The sequence below is a fragment of the Hyperolius riggenbachi genome, chromosome 8 (genome assembly GCF_040937935.1).
Source record: "Hyperolius riggenbachi isolate aHypRig1 chromosome 8, aHypRig1.pri, whole genome shotgun sequence".
Classification (NCBI taxonomy): Eukaryota; Metazoa; Chordata; class Amphibia; order Anura; family Hyperoliidae; genus Hyperolius; species Hyperolius riggenbachi.
In genome coordinates this window covers 278559574-278576785 of record NC_090653.1, presented here as the reverse complement: position 1 = coordinate 278576785, position 17212 = coordinate 278559574, and the positions used below count along the sequence as shown (strand labels likewise).

General features: G+C 44.8%; 1 protein-coding gene across 2 annotated transcripts in view; it reads right to left on the bottom strand.

The window, feature by feature from the left end:
• The window catches only part of LOC137527917 (ficolin-1-like), an 86743-nt gene that overhangs the window by 49626 nt on the left and 19905 nt on the right, over positions 1–17212 (bottom strand). For both annotated transcript variants that reach the window (XM_068248981.1, XM_068248982.1), the window contains 3 exons: positions 13792–13833; positions 10773–10900; positions 6098–6227 (listed from right to left, as the gene is read on the bottom strand). In XM_068248981.1, the coding sequence (XP_068105082.1) occupies positions 6098–6227; positions 10773–10900; positions 13792–13833 (300 nt within the window). The remainder of the gene's footprint in view (positions 1–6097; positions 6228–10772; positions 10901–13791; positions 13834–17212) is intronic.

Here is a 17212-nt window from a genome sequence, read left to right as displayed (position 1 = left end):
AATACACACCATTGTCACCAAATTTACTACGGATGTTAAGGGGAATGGTAGAAATAAGATACATTTTACAAAAAGACCTTGTCATTTTTGAGAAAATAGATATTAAAAATGCAAAGGAAATATAGATTTTAAACTCCGAAAAATGACAATTATTAAAATCTGTAAAATCTACATGTGGGTTTGATATGGCTGTGTAAAACTTAAAGCTATAGGCTTGCTATAAACCAGCGGTTCTGGATGCTTGCTTGGCTTACCAAGGGCAAAAAGGGATAATTTGCATATTTAGTAGGTGTGCATTGTGGGTAACCACAAATGTTCATTTATAACTGAATTATTGCAAATTTCCTTCTGTTTTAAGAAGGCAATTACACCAAGCTTTGCTTTTTTAGTAGGAGGGCTTTTTGGTTCCTTTTATCCCCCTATACATTCCTAGTAGTTTGGGTCACCCTGAGCTGCTTGGTTACTCTGTTGTACTCGACCAAGCCCTATTTCATACAGCCTTATCAATCCCTACCATGTACTGATGAGGACCAAAAGTCTGAAACAGGCTGTCTACATGTGGGTTTGATATGGCTGTGTAAAACGTAAAGCTATAGGCTTGCTATAAACCAGCGGTTCTGGATGCTTGCTTGGCTTACCAAGGGCAAAAAGGGATAATTTGCATATTTAGTAGGTGTGCATTGTGGGTAACCACAAATGTTCATTTATAACTGAATTATTGCAAATTTCCTTCTGTTTTAAGAAGGCAATTACACCAAGCTTTATTAAAATCTATTTTCCTTTGCATTTTTAAAATCAAGCTTCGCAAAAACGACAAAGTCTTTTTGAAAAAAAAAAAAGTATTTTTTTGTACTTGTTTCCACTATTCCCCTATTCCCCTTAGCATACCTAGCTATTTTGGTGATGCATGTATGAGGGCTATGCTATTCACTTCTAAAGTCGAAATTACACAGATAATGACAAAAAAATTACAGTTCCTGATTGTGTTTACATAAAAAAAAACAATTATCATTTTTTCCCAAAATTTTGCATTGCGATTTTTTGAATGGTAATTGCGAATTACGATGTGAAATTATGATTATGCAAAATTTGTTCTATTACATAATGCACTGCATTCACTGCGTTGGGATACTGTAGCCTGTTGGATCACATCACACTAGGGGCTTGATTCACTAAGACAAATAGCATGCCTTATTAGAATTAGCACGCTTATCACAGTTAACATGCCTTATCAGAGTTAGCGAGCCTTATCAGAGTAGCATAGCGAGCACTACACATTTTTGATTGCTAATTGCCAATGACAAGAGCTCCACTCGTCCTGCCCTAAACCCCTGCGGGTCCAATCACTTTAACTACCTTAAGCCCGCTCCACGCCCATGGGCGTGGCCGCGGCGGCAGCCCCAGGACCACCTAGCGCCGAATGGTGTCAAGTCCTGGGGCTGCAGTTTGCAGGAGATTGCGCGCAGAATGCGCGCACATCTCCTGCTTGGGGGGCGGAGCTCTGTCCCCTCTTCAGTCTCCGAGCGGTGATCACTGACTGTTAGACGGTGTAATCGCAGTCTATTTACATGTACAGTGCTGCGATCGGCAGCAGCGCTGTCCCCCTGGGGGACAAGAGAGCGATCGGCTCTCATAGGCAGGATCCTATGACAGCCGATCGCCAGGATTGGCCGGGAACAGTAAATTCGGGCGCCTGAGGCAAGTGGACAAATTGGGCGCCGCCATTCACTCCCATAATAAATATCGTTTAATGGGCGCCCGACAGGAAAAAAGGGCGCCGGAGAAAAATAACGTTTTATAAGCGGCGCCCGGAGACTTTTACTGTTTTATAACTGCTTCTCATGATTACACATTATTTTATGATTTATAATTTTTTAAACATTATTTTTAAACGAAAAACAGTACAATCTTTTTTAAAACATTATTTTTAAACGAAAAACAGCACAATATTTTTTTCACACGTTATTAATGCTTATCACAGGGGGGTCTTAGGTTTAGGCACCACCAGGGGGGTCTTAGGTTTAGGCACCACCAGGGGAGTCTTAGGTTTAGGCACCACCAGGGGAGTCTTAGGTTTAGGCACCATCAGGGGAGTCTTAGGTTTAGGCACCACCAGGGGGGTCTTAGGTTTAGGCACCAACACGGGGGTCTAGGGGTTAGGGGTAGGTACAGGGAGGGTTACTTACTTTTTTTTTTTAAACGTTATTATACGTTTCACTTTTTAAACGGAAGATTAACGTTTTCACAATTGCCAATTTCATGCACATTATTTAATGATTTATAACTTTATAAAACATTATTTTTAAACGAAATATAGTACATTATATTTTTTAAACGTTATCCATGTTTATCGTTTAAAACCCGGCGCCCTCTTTTCCCAGCGCCCCTTTTTAACGTACGCGGATTGGCCAGCTGGGGGGGTGGGAGGGTTTAAAAATAAATAAATAAATAAATAGTAAAAAATAATTTAAAAAAATAATATAAAAATTGATTAAAAAAAATAAAAACTGGGGGGGGGGGGGGGGGGGAGGGATCAGACCCCACCAACAGAGAGCTCTGTTGGTGGGGGAAAAGGGGGGTAATCACTGCCGTGTTGTGCGGCCCTGCAGCTTAGCCTTAGAGCTGCAGTGGCCAATTACAGAAAAAACAGCCTGGTCTTTAGGGGGGTTTAGCACTGTGATAATCAAATGGTTAAAGGACATTATCCCTGCACTTTGATTGGCCCAATAGGCTGCCTGTCAATTGACACGAAACTTGACATATAGCCTATTGGGCCAATAAAAGTGTCAATTAATGTCCTCTAAAGTGATTGGACCCGCAGGGGCTCAGGGCAGGATGAGTGGAGCTCTAGTCATCGTCAATTAGCAGGCAAAAGTTCGTAGCGCTCGCTATGCTACTGTGATAAGGCGTGTTTACTCTGATAAGGCATGAATCGAGCCATAGATGTTCTATGAATATTGCATAGACTAAAGTAAGACACCATCTGTTCAGTAGGAAACCTTAGGCAAGTCTCCCTAACACTGCTACTGCCTATAGAGCGTGTCCTAGTGGCTGCAGCTCTGGCAATTTGAGTCCGCCAGGAGAAAAGCGCAATATAAGTGTTTGTCTTTTAAAGATATCCATACATTACTCAATTTTCTATCAAACTATTAAAAGATCAATTGATTAAGTGATCCATTTTATTGGGTGATCATCTACAGCAGTGGTTCCCAACCTTTTCCAGGTCGTGACACATCACGACAAACATTCAGATATCTGTGACACGTCACACCATGCCAAACATTCCGATATACATGACACGTCCCGTATGATAGAAAAGAGGGACTCAGTAACAATCTGATGATGCTGCAGGCACAATGAGGGGCTCAGTGACAATCTGCTGATGCTTCAGGCACAATGAGGGGCTCAGTAACAATCTGCTGATGCTGCAGGCACAATGAGGGGCTCAGTGACAATCTGCTGATGCTTCAGGCACAATGAGGGGCTCAGTAACAATCTGCTGATGCTGCAGGCACAATGGTGGGGAGCTCTGTAACAATCTGCGGATGCTGCAGGCACAATGAGGGGCTCAGTAACAATCTGCTGATGCTGCAGGCACAATGGTGGGGAGCTCTGTAACAATCTGCGGATGCTGCAGGCACAATGAGGGGCTCAGTAACAATCTGCTGATGCTGCAGGCACAATGAGGGGCTCAATAACAATCTGCTGATGCTGCAGGCACAATGAGGGGCTCAGTGACAATCTGCTGATGCTGCAGGCACAATGAGGGGCTCAGTAACAATCTGCTGATGCTGCAGGCACAATGAGGGGCTCAGTGACAATCTGCTGATGCTTCAGGCACAATGAGGGGCTCAGTGACAATCTGCTGATGCTGCAGGCACAATGAGGGGCTCAGTAACAATCTGCGGATGCTGCAGGCACAATGGTGGGGAGCTCAGTAACAATCTGCTGATGCTGCAGGCACAATGGTGGGGAGCTCAGTAACAATCTGCTGATGCTGCAGGCACAATGAGGAGCTCAGTAACAATCTGCTGATGCTGCAGGCACAATGAGGAGCTCAGTAACAATTTGATGATGCTGCAGGCACAATGAGGGGCTCAGTAACAATCTGCTGATGCTGCAGGCACAATGAGGGACTAAGTAACAATCTGCGGATGCTGCAGGCACAATGAGGGGCTCAGTAACAATCTGCTGATGCTGCAGGCACAATGAGGGGCTCAGTAACAATCTGCGGATGCTGCAGGCACAATGAGGGGCTCAGTAACAATCTGCTGATGCTGCAGGCACAATAAGGGGCTCAGTGACAATATGCTGATGCTTCAGGCACAATGAGGGGCTCAGTGACAATCTGCTGGTGCTGCAGGCACAATGAGGGGCTCAGTGACAATCTGCTGGTGCTGCAGGCACAATAAGGGGCTCAGTGACAATCTGCTGGTGCTGCAGGCACAACGAGGGGCTCAGTGACAATCTGCTGGTGCTGCAGGTACAATGAGGGGCTCAGTAACAATCTGCTGATGCAGCAGGCACAATGAGGGGCTCAGAAACAATCTGCTGATGCTGCAGTGCCCCAGTATAGCTAGTATAGTGCCCCAGTATAGCCAGTATAGTGCCCCAGTATAGCCAGAGATAGCCAGTATAGTGCCCCAGGATAGCCAGTATAGTGCCCCAGTATAGCCAGTATAGTGCCCCAGGATAGCCAGTATAGTGCCCCAGGATAGCTAGTATAGTGCCCCAGTATAGCCAGTATATTGCCCCAGGATAGCGCCCCAGTATAGTGCCCCAGGATAGCCAGTATAGTGCTCCAGTATAGTGCCCCAGGATAGCCAGTATAGTGCCCCAGGATAGCCAGTATAGTGCCCCAGGATAGCTAGTATAGTGCCCCAGTATAGCCAGTATATTGCCCCAGGATAGCTAGTATAGTGCCCCAGTATAGCCAGTATATTGCCCCAGGATAGCGCCCCAGTATAGTGCCCCAGGATAGCCAGTATAGTGCCCCAGTATAGCCAGTATATTGCCCCAGGATAGCTAGTATAGTGCCCCAGTATAGCCAGTATATTGCCCCAGGATAGCGCACCAGTATAGTGCCCCAGGATAGCCAGTATAGTGCCCCAGAAAGGGAAGAGGACAGTCCTGCGGCCCAACTGGGAGCGTCCCGCGGACCACAGGTTGGGGATCCCTGCCCTAACTCACCCCTCCATAGCCACCACTCCGCCCCTTCTTCTCCTCCCTGAGCCACTCATGGCTCCGTCCTCGATGCGCTGCCTCCGCCCTCTGCCTGCCTGTAGTTAGTGCACATCTACAAGAAAATGGCCGCCGCATGTCTGCAAATGTGGACGGCGGCGGCCATTTTCTTGTAGCCCTGAGAAGGGGAATCTGCGGGGTAAAAGCAGGGGGAGCAGAGAGCGGCGACACATAGCTGGTGCTGCCGCGACACATAAATGTGTCGCGGCACACCGGTTGGGAACCTCTGATCTACAGCATGGATGATGGAAAGTCAATCAACTAGTGGCCCACACACTACAAGCAAGATCCAATGTGATTCACCTTCACTAATCGGTCTTACCGATCCTGTGCATCTCTGGAACCAAAAAAATAAATTCTGTGTCAATCGAAATCATGTAAACAGTGGTCAATTATTTTACAATCAATCAATATTTTCCATCCTGCCCAATCAAGTAAACTGGTCGATTGGGTCAGATATCAACCAAATTCCATCAATCGAGCAGAATGGAATGTGATCCATTCTCTATAAAATCGAATCAAATGGTCAATGATACAAGAAAACGAAGTGCAGCGTATGCAATGTGAATTTCTACTTTAACCCTATAGCAGCCAGTCTATATAGAGGTTGGCAAGTGCTCCAGACCATTTTTTTTTCTATTTCTTGTTTGATACATTTCCTTGGTACTAGTTAGTACTGCTGTAATGTGTATTTATGGTGACTTGTCACTAGGGGGCAGTGAGAGATAACAGAGGACTTCTGCTTTCAGTTTCTATATTTTCTGCTCGTAGAGAGAGATCAAAGCATTCCAAGACTTCACAGCATAACTGCTGACGTAGCCTAAGAACCCAGAACTTAAGTGCAAGTGGCCATTACCTGAAGATGTTAGCTGATGAATATTGTCATTCCCCAACCAGAACTCTGTCAGACGACTGCCAAACCCTGTCTTGTAAGCCTTCCAATCTCGATAGAAATCAACAGAACCATCCACACGTCTCTGGAAAACCTAGAGAGAGTTTAACCAATTAGAGAAACGTTATTAGCCAGTGGGTTACTCAAAATTTTACATAAGTGTCTCTTTCGTATGTAAACTGTGTCCAAAACATTGTTAAATGTCTATTTCTACCTTAACATTAAAGGTAAAGAATGGAAACTAGAATTCAGTATGTTTGCAAATTAGGAGGGTCAGAGATAAGCAACTAATTTAGAGTTGATGGAAAATGACCACATAACGACCAGCTAACGCCGATAGGCGGCGGCTGGTCGTTTGTGGATTTCCATGGAAATGGCCGCTCGTTCAGCGGCCGTTCCATGTCCGTTCATGGAGGGTTTCTTCGTGAACAGCCTGTGAGCCTCCGATCGCGGCTGGCAGGCTAAATGTAAACACGCGGGGAAGAAATCCCGTGTGTTTATATCCATACGGCGCTGCAGCGCAGCAGCGCCCTAAAGGAGATTGGTGATCCCCGGCCTCTGATTGGCTGGGGATCGCCAGGATCTGATAGGCTGAAGCCTATCAGAGGCGGCTCAGGACGGATCGCCGTCCTGTGCCGCCCATAGCAAAAGGGAGAGGGAGAAAAGGAGAGGGAGGGAGGAATAGCGCTGCGGAGGGGGCTTTGAGGAGCCCCCACCCCCCGCTCAGCCACACAGAGCGGTGGCGATCAGACGCCCCCAGCAGGACATCCTCCTAGTGGGGGAAGTCTGATCATCCTGCCTCATTCACGATCTGTGCTGAGGGCTGGAGAGCCCACGCAGCACAGATCTGGGAAACATGATGCGGTCCTTAAGTGGTTAATGTTATACAAATATATGCAGCTTTGAAGTGGACCACTCACATACAGCTGCAGTTATATGTACTAATGCAGGAAGCGATCACAGCCAATCAGAATTTTTGGCAACTTGATCGCAAGTCTATCAGCTGATCAAACTGATCACATCAGCTGATCATACTAATCACATGTTTTTCCTGAGATTTTCTGCTCACAGACATCACTAGTTAGTGAACAGATATGGTAAATCAGATGCTTGCTTGCAAATGTAATGCACATTGTAAGTAGCTTTGTGACTGGGCCAATCAAAATTATTAGAAAATGCAATTTTTTGGTCCAACTCCAATCTGGTTACATAGGGATGGTCATTCAGAGACTCCATGGAACAGAAATTTATGATCACAAATGGGAAATCTTATACTGCAAATTGGTAATTTTAGCCTAATCACAGAACTCTGAAGCATTGGACAAATCAGAGGATACAGAGTCAACTCGGAAGTATTTAGCCAATCAGGGAATACAAAAAGTGAAAGGAAAAAAAAAACTCCCAGAAACCGCATTTTTGCTGAAATACCACATTGCCACAACTCTGTAATTTAAGCCCAATCACAGAACTCGGAAGCTATGGACCAATCAGAGAATGCAAAGTCAACCCTGAAGTATTTAGACAATCTTGATCGCCCAACGTGGGGCTCGAACCCACGACCCTGAGATTAAGAGCCTCATGCTCTACCGACTGAGCTAGCCAGGCTTGAAGTATTTAGATATTTAGACAATAGAAAAACATTTGTGGTTACCCACAATGCACTACTACTAAATATGCAAATTAACCCCTTTCGCCCTTGTTAAGCAAAGCAAGCATCCAGAATCGCTGGTGTATAGCAAGCCTATAGCTTTAAGTTTTACACAGCCACATCAAACCCACATGTGACAGCCTGTTTCAGACTTTTGGTCCTCATCAGTACATGACAGGGATTGATATGGCTGTATGAGATAGGGCTTGGACGAGTACAACAGAGTAACCAAGCAGCTTAGGGTGACCCAAACTACTAGGAATGTATAGGGGGATAAAAGGAACCAAAAAGCCCTCCTACTAAAAAAGCAAAGCTTGGTGTAATTGCCTTCTTAAAACAGAAGGAAATCTGCAATAATTCAGTTATAAGTGAAAAGGGATAATTTGCATATTTAGTGGTAGTGCATTTTGGGTAACCACAAATGTTCATGTATAACTGAATTATTGCAAATTTCCTTCTGTTTTAAGAAGGCAATTACACCAAGCTTTACTTTTTTTTAGTAGGAGGGCTTTTTGGTTCCTTTTATCCCCCTATACATTCCTAGTAGTTTGGGTCACCCTAAGCTGCTTGGTTACTCTGTTGTACTGGTCCAAGTCCTATTTCATACAGCCTTATCAATCCCTGCCATGTACTGATGAGGACTAAAAGTCCAAAACAGGCTGTCTACATATGGGGTTTGATGTGGCTGTGTAAAACTTAAAGCTATAGGCTTGTTATACACCAGCAGTTCTGGATGCTTGCTTTGCTTAACAAGGGGGGTGGAAAGGGATAATTTGCATATTTAGAAGTAGTGCATTGTGGGTAACCACAAATGTTCACTTATAACTGAGCTATTGCAAATTTCCTTCCCTTTTAAGAAGGCAATTCCTATTTTAGTAGGAGGGCTTTTTGGTTCCTTTTATCCCCCTATACATTCCTAGTAGTTTGGGTCACCTTGAGCTGCTTGGTTACTCTGTATCACAATAGAAAAAATGACTAAAAAAAGACTCCTCAGAAAATTAGAAATCCACAAAATCAATAATCGGCAATTCGGCATTGGCGGAAATCAGAATTTCCTGGTAGTCAGAAATTTTGCATTTCCGACCATCCTTGATACAAGCTGACATTGTAGGTAGCAATGACAGAAAAAAAAACAGACACCCCATCGCTGCAGAATAACAGTTGCCTTTTGAAAATTTTTAAACAAAACAGATTTTATGGTTAATTGTAGTCAAGTTAGAGGTGCACTTTAATATTTACTCTAACATTATCAGCTGAATTTATAATACCTTATATACTCAATATAGAGTATAGTCTAGAAATGTAGGTCTAACTTACTAGATAAATGTATAGAGATCGACTTGTACCTAAATTTCTGACTTATAGCTGAGGGGGTCAGGGCCGGCGCTACCATAGAGGCAAAGGGGGCAATTGCCCCAGGGCCCCCAAGCCTGTAGGGGCCCCCAAGGTGCCACTCCCCAACTTAACTGTTGCTCCCCAGGGCCCCTACACAGTGTTTGGCAGAGCCAGGGAGTGGCAGCCCCTGGCTCAGGGGTCCTAGGGGGTAATCTGGCTGCAACAAAGTGTCTCTACTGCCGCTTTTTGGTTGAGGGTATCTATTTGGGGCCCCCAGGTTAATTTTGCCCAGGGTCACCAATGTTCCTAGAACCGGCCCTGGAGGGGGTGAGGGACCCACCTCTCTCTCAACCTTTGCAGAGTGAGCCACAATAGCAAGCATGCTTTATAACACCCTCCCGCCATCACCTTTTGCTTGGAAAAGCTCTACTTTCTATAGGTTACTTTTGATATGAAAAGATTTTAGTCTGCTGTGAGACACGGTGACATTTTTACCAAACAATGACTGCAACACTGAGCACCCTGAGTAATGTGAGAAATATTATTGACATTCCCATTTGCACCAATTTACCCAGTGGTAAGTGAAACTACTGGTTAAGCAATGTTTTAACTTATTCTACATTGAACAATTATTGCAACTTTTTTGAAACTACTAAAGAAGAATCATATTTACTTGACTACAAAGCCAAAGAATAGTATCGTCCTGTTGCTCTCACTGCATTTATTCACCAGGGAGCAAACCAGTCTACACTCGGATCCACCATAGGTGTGTAGTAGCAACAATCCAAAGTAAGAAATGATTGGGTCTCTTCCTGGACTTTAGCAAAAATTGCAAATTGTATTCAGGTACCATAACCACTAAAACACACAAAGTTTTGGCCAGAGGGCCTTTGTCACGTGCACTTGACAAAGTCCCTCTGGCCAAAACGTGAACAAGCATGCAGCAGATCAGATGTTTCCAACATTATTGTCAGATCTGACGAGATTAGCTGGCTGCTGGTTTCAGGTGTGTGATTCGGATTGCAGGACTCCAGGCAAATGGTAATGTTTAAAAGGAAATAAATAGGTTTCATGTTTTTTTCACTTCAGTGTCCTTTAATAATCCTGGCAAATATCACTCAGGCATTTGACATCCCAGACACACCTCTGTGTGTCAACCCTCTTCCATGTGCAACAGCTCTCCCTTTCCTGCATAACCCCCAAGTGGAGAAGGACCTGACCCGTTTCTTCTACCTTTTTACATTTAACACCCCCATCTGTAGTAGGCTTCAGTTTAATGTTCAGCTGCCTATTTGTGGACTTTTTTTTTCATTTTATGCCTGGTCTTAGTGCCCTTTCTTAAGGTGGCCACTAATGATCCAATCTTTTTCATCCAATTTTACCAAATCTACGTTACACAAGGGTAAAATGAGTGAATATATTGAATGGATAATTAAAGCAGTTCCCTTATATTACATAGAAAGTGTAAGATTGGATGAAAAGGATTGGATCATTAGTGGCCACCATTAGACAGTAGCTCGTCAATCCAGCCCTCAATAGTTACACATTTCTCTGTTGGTAAATAGTTACACATGGGGTGAGTGGTTGTCATACCACTTGTTGTTTGAAGCTGAACTTGTAAAATTATTGGAATGATGAGAGTTTAGAGGTACGTACGATCCAGCCTCCTCCATCGTTGTGCATGTCACACAGGACCTCCAGTGGTCTCTCTCCATCTGGGTATATGATGTACCAATCACTCACAGTGAAGCCTTTATCCAGCAACTCCTTACAGTTTCTCACAACTAAACAACATAAAAAGTTTTCAGTGTTGGAATAAGTAATCTACAAAGCTATTGAATGTACAGTTTTAAGAATTGGACACAATTCCACATCCATTTTTTAAAGTATACAATGTGCTAATAACAAAGCAGGTAAAAGGAGTGCTGGGAGCCCTGTAAAAAAGGCACTGCCATAGGTGGCAATGTTAATAGCCATGATTAGCAGTTATAAATGGACATTTTGGTGCCCTGAGATAGTGTTGGGCGAACAGTGTTCGCCACTGTTCGGGGTTCTGCAGAACATCACCCTGTTCGGGTGATGTTCGCGTTCGGCCGAACACCTGATGGTGTTCGGCCTTTTAAGTTCGGGTTCGCCCCGAACTTCTAATGGCCGCCGAACAGGGCCGAACAGGGCCCCTGTTCGGCCGAACAGGGCCCTGTTCGGCCGAATACAGCCCCCCTATGGGGTCGCAGGCATAAGGGGGGAGCATGCCCCGATCGCGGGGGGGGGGGTCGGAAATTCCCCCCACCCCCTCCGCTAGCGCTCCCCCCTCTGCCCGCTTCCCCATTCAAAAGTTTAAGCAAAGTACCTGTAGTGGATGGCCTGGCAGTGGGCGGCACTGTGGAGTGAGGAGGAGGAGTCCGGAGAGTGACGAGTTGAGGGAGGCCGGGCAGCGGGCGTGAGGTCAGAGAAAGGGCGGAAGTACCACAAGGGTACTTCCGCTGAACCGCCCGCTGCCCGGCCTCCCTCAACTCGTCACTCTCCGGACTCCTCCTCCTCACTCCACAGTGCCGCCCACTGCCAGGCCATCCACTACAGGTACTTTGCTTAAACTTTTGAATGGGGAAGCGGGCAGAGGGGGGAGCGCTAGCGGAGGGGGTGGGGGGAATTTCCGACCCCCCCCCCCCCCCCGCGATCGGGGCATGCTCCCCCCTTATGCCTGCGACCCCATATGGCCCCCAAAAGCTGGATGTTCGGAAAGTTCGGGGTTCGGCCCGAACATGCCGAACATCTCGGCCATGTTCGGCGAACTTTCCCGAACCCAAACATCCAGGTGTTCGCCCATCACTACCCTGAGGTGCCTGAGGTTTATAGCCGTGATTTACTATTTTAGCCATCTACAGCTTTAGCTGCTATTTACTGTTTATAGCCGTTAATGGCGGTGCCGTGATAGGCGCAAACATGATGCCCGTGCAGCCAGCCACCGTGATGGAGGGGGAGCCGCGGGGAGGGCAGCCCGACCTCTCCCTCCCTTCCTCTCCGGGCCGCCCTCCGTGCTCCCCCCTCAGATGTACACTGCAGCAGAGCCAGAGAAGAACAACTCACCTCCCTCGCTGGTTCCGATCGCCGGCGCCTCTCACTTCCCGCTGGTCGCCTCTTCTACATTAGTTACTGATACACACTAAACTTCCTGTTAAGCAGGAAGTTTAGTGTGCATCACTAACTAATGTAGAAGAGGCGACCAGCGGGAAGTGAGAGGCGCCGGCGATCGGAACCAGCGAGGGAGGTGAGTTGTTCTTCTCTGGCTCTGCTGCAGTGTACATCTGAGGGGGGAGCACGGAGGGCGGCCCGGAGAGGAAGGGAGGGAGAGGTCGGGCTGCCCTCCCCGCGGCTCCCCCTCCAGTATGAGGGGGCACCTACCTACCTACTCTATACTGGGGGCACCTACCTACTCTATACTGGGGGCACCTACCTATCTACCTACTCTATACTGGGGGCACCTACCTATCTAACCAATACTGGGGGGGGGGGGGCAGCTACCTATCTAATCTATACTGGGGGCACCTACCTATCTAACCTATACTGGGGGGGGGCAGCTACCTATCTAATCTATACTGGGGGCACCTACCTATCTAACCTATACTGGGGGGCAGCTACCTATCTAATCTATACTGGGGGGCAGCTACCTATCTAATCTATACTGGGGGGCAGCTACCTATCTAATCTATACTGGGGGCAGCTACCTATCTAACCTATACTGGGGGCAGCTACCTATCTAACCTATACTGGGGGCAGCTACCTATCTAACCTATACTGGGGGCAGCTACCTATCTAATTTATACTGCGGGCCACCTACCTATCTAATTTATACTGCGGGCCACCTACCTATCTAATTTATACTGCGGGCCACCTACCTATCTAATTTATACTGCGGGCCACCTACCTATCTAATTTATACTGCGGGCCACCTACCTATCTAATCTATACTGCGGGCCACCTACCTATCTAATCTATACTGCGGGCCACCTACCTATCTAATTTATACTGGGGGCAGCAACCTATCTAATCTATACTGGGGGCAGTTACCTATCTAATCTATACTGGTGGCAGCTACCTATCTAACCTATATTGCAGGTACCTACCTATCTAACCTATACACTGGGGGCAGCTACCTATCTAACCTGTACTGTGGGCACCTACCTATCTAACCTATAGCTGGGACAAATGCCTATCTAGCCTATACTGGGGACAGTATACTGGCTACCTATACTGGGGACACCTACCTGGCTAACCTATACTGGGAGGGATCTACAGCTGGCTACTTTTACTGGGTCACCTATGCCTGGCTACCTATACTGGGGGGGGGACTTGTAGCTATATGTCAGGATTCAGGATGGACGGATACGCCCCCCCCATTAGTGTATGTGTGTGGTGCGCTGAAACGCGAAGAGGATGAATTGGGGGGGGGGGGGCACCAAAACCTGGTTACGCTCAGGGCGCTGTGAAACCTAAGGCCGGCCCTGCAGATCAGCACCAAACTTTGCTCATTAATTGCAGATCTGCATAAAGCGTCACACTGTATGCCATAGCCTGTTAAGCCATGGTGTGTGCTAAGACAAACAAACTAAAGAACATGCTGTCTCACATCCATGCCCAAGAGCAAACCGTGAGTATGACTGGAAGCATATCTCACCTCCATATCGATTGGCTGAGTCTCCTTTTTCTCCTTTCACACCTGTAAAGTAATAGCCAACAGTCAGTTCAATCAACCAAAAGAGTACTGTCAGGAACTTCACATAGGAACAAAAGCCGGCAACTCAGAAAGCTTCCTTCAGACAGTGGCTGAATTAAGTTATCAATCATACTGCACAATGAGTAGAGCAGAATGTAATACATTACATGCAATTCATTATGCTTTACTCATCATGCGTTGCACTTTACAGCATGCACCCCCATTGAGGCTGATTCACAAAGCTTTTTTGTTGAATACTCCCACTTACCGTATATAACCAAGTATAAGCCAACCCCCCAACTGTTACCTTAAAAAAACCTGGAAAAATGTTGACCCAAGTATAAGCCAGGATGGCAAAAGCTGCAACCACAACACCACTCACAGCCATGACTGGCCACAACCATATATTAGAAAAACAGCATAAATTCAGCAGATTGCAATAATAAGCCAAGACATAGGCCTTCAGTGGAGATGGACATGCAAAGAACGCCTGTTGCAAAGTTTAAGCTGGCATAAAGATAAAGCAAGGAATGCAGAGCCACATAGTCATGTATCTATCTAAAGCTTGATATAGGAATGCAAGGATTCTCACCACTCAGTAGACACTGTCCCTGTATGCCATCCAAGGCTACAACTCCAGATGAGGTTAGCTGGGACCTCCCATGGAACTGTCAAGTGGTCAAGTGGTCTCCCTCAGATGATGCACCACTGTGCATATAGTGGGGGCACTGTGGGGGCTACTCAAAGAGTAGTGACTCAAGTATAAGCCGAGACCCCCACTTTTGGGCCACTTTTTTGGGTCCAAAAATTAGGCTTATTCTCTAGTATATACAGTATTAACCCACAATTTATCTCTCCTTAACTGGATTAATTCATGGTTTACCTCTCCTTACTTGACTCAACTTTTGATGTATCTATCTTTATCTGTTTATCTCATGAAATATCTCTCCTTATTTGTTTATCTCATGCATTAGCTCTTCTTACAGTTAAAAGACTATCAAGTATAGCTTTTTTCCACGTGTTCCAAGTGCAGAAATAAATGGTGGTTAAAATGTACTCAAACAATTTGATAGTCAAAATAAAATAATGGTTCCTTTTTCCTTGAAAAATCTGAAAAATTTTGCCACACAAGATGTAAATGGCAGAAAATAAATACGAGGAGTGATGATCGTAAGCAGCTAATTACGATTACGCAAACTTTCACGTTAATTTTCACATTTACGCTTATACGCAATTACGATTTCTAAATTCAATTGATTTCATATGGGAATTCGTAATTTAATCTAAAATTTGGCGTAATTTTTGCATAATTTTGTGCCGATTTTGGAAGTGAATTCCAAAGCCCCCATACATGGTAGTGATACCAAAATTGCTACATATGTTAAGGAGAATAGTGGGTACAAGTAAAAAAAAACTATTTTCCAAACATATCTTGTAGTTTTTGAGAAAATCGATTTTAAAAATGCAAATAAAAATGTTTTTTAAACCAAAAAAATGTTTAAAAAACATTTTTCTGTGCATATTTAAAATCGATTTTCTCAAAAACTACAAGGTCTTTTTGAAAAATTATTTTTTGATTACAATGCATGATTGTACAATTACAATGCGTAATTACAAATTTTGATGCAAGATTTCAGCCCACCTCTGAATACGGGTCACCCCCCCTCTACTATGAGCAGAAAACGGGCAACTGCTGCATCAAGATTGTCTGTGGATCCTTCTCCGTATGAGGTAACAGACAGTGCATGCTTCTGCAAAGTTACCTATCATTGGCTTCCTGAAGCAGCAATCACATAAAGCTATGATGGTGGAGGTGGGTGGTCTTGGATGTAACAGCAGGCAGATAGATATTAGAATAAAAATAGGTAGCAATAGCATGAAGCCGCTGTGGATCTCTCAGCAGGCTACAGACCTTATTTACAAGAGTATAAGAATGTTTTCCATTTGCATCATTCCAATGTCTTCCAAATTCCTTGAACATACCTTCAGCATAATTTATTGGTGCAATTGTGGAAAAGTAAGATTTCTTTGATAGTTGTCCTTTAACCACTTCAGCCTTCAGTCGTTTTCACTTTATGCATCCAAGCAATGTTCACCTCCCATTCATTAGCCTATAACTTTACCACTACTTATCACAATGAACTGATCTATATCTTGTTTTTTTCCGCCACCAATTAGGCTTTCTTTGGGTGGTACATTTTGCTAAGAGCCACTTTACTGTAAATGCATTTTAACAGGAAGAATAAGAGAAAAAACTGAAAAAATTCATTATTTCTCAGTTTTCAGCCGTTATAGTTTTAAAATAATACATGCCTCCATAATTAAAACTCACGTATTGTATTTGCCCATATGTCCCGGTTATTACACCGTTAAAATTATGTCCCTATAACAATGTATGGCGACAATATTTTATTTGGAAATAAAGGTGCATTTTTTCCGTTTTGCATCCATCACTATTTACAAGTTTAAAATAAAAAAAAAGTATAGAAATATTTCATCTTTACATTGATATTTAAAAAGTTTAGACCCTTAGGTAAATATTTACATGTTTTTTTTTATTATTATTTACATGTTTTTTGTTTTTTTATATTAAACATTTTATTTGGGTATTTTTTGGGAGGGTGGGATGTAAACAGAACTTTTATAATGTAAATGTGTTAAGGTTTTTTTTTTTACTTTTAGTTGTAGTTTTACTTTTTGGCCACAAGATGGCGGCCATGAGTTTGTTTACATGACGTCACTCTAAGCGTAACATACGCTTAGAGGGACATATGGGGGACGCAACAGCCAGAAAAAGCGGAGCTTCTGAGAGAAGCTGTCACTTTTTCTGCGGGGGAGAGGAATAAGTGATCGGGCACCATAGCCTGATTCACTGATTCGTGGGCTAACGATCCGCGGGAGCGCGCGGACGCGCACATGGCCTCCTGGTCCACTATCCGATTCGGATTCCGTTTTTTTTTTAAATCCAGATAGCTATCTGCGGATATTTGGCCGGATAACGCGGATATCCGCGGATATTGCGGATATCCGAATCGGAAATACTGTAACTAAGGAGATGACATCCTGGAGCCAATCAGAGGGCTCCCAGCAAAAGCCCTTGCAACCAATCACAGAGGGGAACCCTGGCCAGCCCCACCTGACATCATTCAGCCAATCAGAGGGCTCCCAGCCTAAACCCTGGCACCCAATCACAGAAAGGAACACTGGCCAGCCCCCCTGTATTATAAGGAGGTGTATTATAAGGAGGGCTGCCATGATGAGACATATCGTCCTGGCTTGCTGAATGCTCACTGAGAGACATGCTCCAGTGCTGGTGGCCTAGCAAGTGCTGTACACAGTTATAAACCTAAAGCTGTTCAGTGATTAACCCCTTCACTATCAC